This window comes from Gymnodraco acuticeps, unplaced genomic scaffold (assembly GCF_902827175.1).
Source record: "Gymnodraco acuticeps unplaced genomic scaffold, fGymAcu1.1, whole genome shotgun sequence".
Taxonomy (NCBI): domain Eukaryota; kingdom Metazoa; phylum Chordata; class Actinopteri; order Perciformes; family Bathydraconidae; genus Gymnodraco; species Gymnodraco acuticeps.
In genome coordinates, this window is record NW_022990470.1 from 44,071 (window position 1) to 49,765 (window position 5,695).

The 5,695-nt window shown below is 40.7% G+C and overlaps 1 protein-coding gene across 1 annotated transcript; it reads left to right on the plus strand.

The window, feature by feature from the left end:
• Positions 1 to 537: 537 nt before the first annotated feature.
• On the plus strand, positions 538 to 5,341 carry LOC117552611 (glutamate receptor ionotropic, NMDA 2A-like; the record flags this gene model as incomplete). Its single annotated transcript, XM_034226202.1, has 2 exons — positions 538 to 704; positions 4,801 to 5,341. Coding segments are annotated over 2 exons (600 nt in total), but the record flags the coding sequence as incomplete, so codon positions are not given.
• Positions 5,342 to 5,695: the final 354 nt, after the last annotated feature.

Sequence of the window (5,695 nt, forward strand, 5' to 3'; positions counted from 1 at the left end):
TTGCAGGCTGAAGCTCAGCGCTAACTTTTATACGTTCTGACTTGGCTCTAAAAACCATTACCTCAGTTTTATCTTTGTTTAATTGGAGAAAGTTCTGACACATCCAGTCATTGATTTGTTCAATGCACTTACTCAGTGTTTGAATTGGAGCATAGTCTCCTGGTGAAATTGTTACGTAAATGTGTGTGTCATCTGCATAGCTATGGTAACTTATTTTGTTGTTTTTCATTATCTGAGCCAGTGGCAGCATGTAGATGTTAAAGAGAAGAGTCCCCAAGATGTACCGCACCAATCCAATTTGGGCCTAATTGAATTGTTCTGAACCCCTCATCCATATATTTCTCCTCGAGAAGTGTATTACTCTTGATCTGTGTGTGGGTGTGATAGAGAGAAAGAGAGGGTACTGCCAAACCCTAAATGCTCTGTTGTTGATTGATGCTTCTGAGATTCAGTATGAATTGCTTTACTAATACGAGACAACAATCCTAAATAAATCTCTTCTTCCCCTTATCCTTCTTCCCGTTTCTCCTTTCTCAGGATGATAAGTCGACCTTCTTCCAGTTCGGTGCCTCCATCCAGCAGGAGGCTCTGCTGATGCTGAACATCATGGAGGAGTACGACTGGCACATCTTCTCCATTGTGACCTCAAAGTTCCCCGGCTATCAGGAGTTCATCAACATCCTTAAAATGACTGTGGACAACAGGTACGATCAACCAACCCAGTCTCACGGCATTTTGTGTTATAGTCACAAAATAAATGTAATATATTGATTCGTGTTCACCAACACGATTTTCCCATTTTCTTCGTGTGACACAGAACGATTTTAAAAGCAATGTATTTCTATTGGTACTATGTTTATTTTTGTCCGGTCGGGTCTTGGAAGACCGGAAGCTGTGGGGTTCATAAAAACATGTTCTTACTCAATATCAAGCCACGATTATAGTTTTTATTTTAAATTGTATAATGTCTGACTTTTCTTGCCGTCCGTGAGGAAAAGAAATGGCTCGGAGCCTCAGAATACTGAAATCTGTATTTTTTAAATCTTTTTTTCCTTCAAATTTGTTATTATTTACATTGTTTTTAAAATCGTTGTGTGACACGAAAAAATGGGAAAATCGTGTTGGTGAACACGAATCAATAGATGAATTTCGTGACTGCAGTATAACACGAAATGCCATGAGACTGGGTTGGATCAACTACTCAACTGCTTGCACTCGTATCTACAGTTTCACTTTTATTTTAGGTCATATATCTGATAACTATTAAACTGGATAGCAGTAGCCAACATTAGGAACCAGGAAAACATAGTAACGCATGGAAATAATGAAATTGCATTGCTAGCATGTGGCAAACTTCCCTAAAACGCAAATATCAAGACAAATAAAAGACATGAGAAAGGACAACTGTAAGTAAAGCTTTACAGCCATGTCAGCGTCTCTCTCAATCTATATTTAGACACATCAGTGCGTTGAGCTAATTGCTAACATCGGCATGCTAATATGCTCACAATGACAGTGCTAACATGTCAATGCTAAGCAGCTCTGACGTTTACCATGTCTTCCATGAATTGTGTTTGTTAGCATGGTAACTTAGCTATTCGGCACTTAACACATACAGTACAGTATTACAGGAACAGCTTGGAAAGGTATGGAAATATAAAAAAATGTGATTAAGATATTTCACTCAAAATCTTCAACTTCATGATGGCTGTAGAGGAAACATCTGGGGATTGATTCAGTCATAAAGAGACATCAACTGGGTACCATGAAGGTCTTTACTAAGTTGTGTGCCAAACCCTTATTAGAAAAGGCTATGAACTAGTGGTGGCACAAGACAAAAAGCCAGTAGTTATTAGAATTCCTCATTCCTGCAATATGACATCTTTGGACCAAATTGTTGATTGAGATATTTCGGTCTGAACCATCATGGTGGACCAACCAATAAAACGTAGCTAGCTAGCTAAAAGGGCTACAAATCTATACTTCTATATTTCAAAGTAAGGGCAATGACTCTGAACTGTATGTCCTAGTGTATTGTACAGGGCTTAAAAGCATAAACTAATATTGCAAGAAAAAAACATTATCTTACAGTGTATAAACAACTTCAAAATGATATTATTTTAAACAGCCCTGATAGAGGATCTATATGAAGAACACAAACAATGAGACGTTTTTCTCCACCTCATCTACCCTATCATTGTTCCCAAAATGACCTCTCAACTCGCACAACAAAAATTAATATAACAAGTTCTGTTTTCGAAAGAGTTGAAACACTCCTAGCACGGCATTTCTCCGAATCCATTTCCACATTTTGTGTCTAATCTTCTGTATTATGCAAATGTCCCCAGAGAATGGTATTGTTTACTTTCTTGAAGAGTTACTGCACCAAGTGTTTTGTCCTTGTACTTTTAAAAGACAGACAGCACTGAAAAGGATTTCATCAGTATTCTTAAAATGAATGTATGATGACAGGTAGGTTTACTACCCATGCAGTCTGGCTGTTTGCTGCACCTTTAGGTCATTTTGACTGATGCTCTACCCGCCGCAGAGAGAATGAGAAAAAACTGCTGAAGAGAACCGCAAGCCATAATTTTTGGCACAAAATGTCAAATTAATGATCCATGCTCAGCGGTGTTGAGATGTTGGCAAGGGCTGGTGCCTGAACCCATGATATATTAAAGCCCAGCTGAGGAGGGTCTTTTTCATTAGCAGTTACTCTTCATGTCAAACCAAAAGCGTTCAGAAACTCTCTGCCTGTCTTTATTTGGTAGCACTGGTTGCAATTGTTTTAATTACAAGTGGGAACAGATGGTTTCATGGCTGATTAAATAAGATTATGAATTTCCCCCGAAAACAGGTGTTGCTATCAGAAAACTGGAAAGCTTCTAAAAATGTGTCACAATTAATCTTATTTTCCCGAATAGCAATCAGAACCTGTACCTGCTTTCTTCTTCCAGCAAGCCCATTGTTCATGCTTCTATTGTCAATCAATATCCACTCCATAAAAATGCATTTAGAAGACTTTATGAAAGATAGCTCCAAAGATCTAAGCGTCCCAATGTCGTTACTCGTCCCACCTCCTCAAGCGGTGTTGACCTCACTGTTGAAATAATGGCCGTCATTTATAAAACAAGAAATAATACCCAATTACTTGCAATTACCCGTCGTCGATTTCCCGTGTCAGCATTCGGCTAGTTCACACTGACTTAGTCATGGGCAGACGGTTTTAATACCAATGAACTTCCATCATTTACAACACAACATTGGACCAGTCAACTCAGAGATTCAAGGCTGACCCCACCATGGAAACAAATTAGTTCTTGCCAACGCTGAGATCAAATACAAGCCCAGATATATAACACGAGAGGAAGGGAGTGTGTTTTGTGGAAGGCTACTTGTATAGACCAGCTTGTTGAGATGAGTGCAGGCAGGTGGGTGGTGTTCCTGTCAGTATGATCTGCAGATTAAACAGGAAAAAGCTAGATTGCTATGGTTGTTCGGGCATTGGACAGATTTTCATTTACGTCTAAGATATGCATCGTCTGGAATACACATTCGCCTGTAACACCCAGGGTGATTGATCTGCAAGTAAAGGGTGTTCTTATCATTATAAATCATCATCAACAACTATAGAATGAGTTATTTAATTAAGAAGATGAGTGTTCTCTTGGTAGGTGGTTGATTTAAGTGGGTAATCTCCCTGCTTTCTATAAAGAATACCAAACTTTTACATTTGTTTTACTTGTTATAACCCCTCTACTTTGTCTTTGTGTATCATTGTCTCACTCTATAGTGTTGTCATCTGGTGGTAGCAGACCATTATCACTCAGTGGACAGCAAGTCCCAAATCACTTTAATGTTACACTTCCGTCTATTGTTGCTTTCTTTGAGGGTGGTTCATATCTTCTCTAGTTTCTCTGTTGTCACACTGTTTTAACACTCCAGTATGTATCTGTCTGTGTGTGTGTGTCTGTAAGTGTGTCTTTGTCCCGCGTTCTGCCATCTCTCAAGTGTTGTCAAGGGCCTGTTCTGCTGATATCAAAGTGGGCCAACAGTTGGAGATGTATTATTTTCTTTAATAACTAACAAAATCGCCATTTATCGCCACACTGTTTAGCCTTTCGCACTGGGAACTACTTAATTTGATCTCTTTGGACTTTGTGAAAAAGAGCGCCCAGTCCTTCCATACAGTTTCTCAAAAAAAGATACTCTACAAATGCATTCATCACTTTAAAAGTGCTTGTTATTTCTAACTCTTGCTACAGCTAGATAAAATGAAAGTACAAAGATCCATTTTCGCCAACATTTGCTTTGACCGTTGACCGGAGGAAAGTCTCTGTCAGAACATCTATAATCAGCCATATGGTTGTGAAGGCGTAATCAAATATTAATGAACCCATTTGTATGTCTAAGAGGTGTGACAGAAGCTGTGTTGATAACGGCAATATTTTCTGATAACCGGTGTCCCCAATTAGCACGTTGACCACGGGGCCCTTTCACATTAAGAGCCCAGTGTTTGTTCTCCTTGTCCTTTAGTTGTCTGGGCTGGACCCTGCTGAGCATCATTACACAGGTCCAGCTTTAGCATTTGCATTCTCCATTTAGCCTTAATGCGTTTCCCCCCGACAATAAGCACTTCCCACTTATTAGCATTCAGATTGCACTTAACAATGATATTAATTCATCCATATTAATTATAATGGATAATTATAACTGCCCTTGCCAGCACCTGAGCAAAGTTAATAGTCTATTAGTTACATATTAACATTTCACTCCTGTCCTTGTTGTCCTTTGCTTCAGCTTCGTGGGCTGGGACCTGCAGAATGTCATCGTCCTGGACGCGGTGGAGGAGGACAGCCGCTCTCAGATCATGCTGAAGAAGGTCCAGTCCCCCGTGGTGCTGCTCTACTGCTCCAAGGACGAGGCGGTGTACGTCCTGGAGGAGGCGCGCTCCCTGGGCCTCACCGGATTCGGATACATCTGGATTGTTCCGTCGCTCACCACCGGCAACCCGGATCTAACGCCCGAAGCGTTCCCGCCGGGGATAATCTCTGTGTCCTACGACGACTGGGACTACCCGTTGGAGGCGAGAGTTCGGGATGGGCTGGGCATCATCACGTCGGCAGCGGCGGCCATGTTGGAGGAGTATGGCGACATCCCAGAAGCGAAGACGTCCTGCTACGGGCCGATGGAGAAGACTTCTAAACTGCCACCCAGTGCGCTACATAAGTAAGTAAAGAACATGTTGTTTTGGCATGCCTATAATGATTAGAAAATACATTGCTGTGTGTCTTTTAAGAGAGGAGGAAATAGATATATCAGAATTAGAAAGGATTTAATGAGGTTTGGTGTATTTTTATTACAAAGTGATATAGCACATGTGTTTGTTTTAATGCATGGCTTCCTGCCACAGTCTGTTTGTTTTCACCCCTAGAGACTTCTTTCAAACTTTCCACCAAGTCTGCGTTGAGGTTTGAGATTGAAGGAAGACGCAATTACCGGATAAAAAAAAACAAGGGGATTGAGAGTTCTAGCCGAGATGATGTGTAGAAGTCAGGCGAGAAAGAGAGAGAGTAATGAAAGAGGTGAATGGGAGTTTGTGATGTAAGCAGAGAAGAAAAATACAAGGGAATACATTGGGACTGTGGGTAACAGCGGGGAGCCGCTACAAATGAGAGCTCTCCAAAATTGAAGA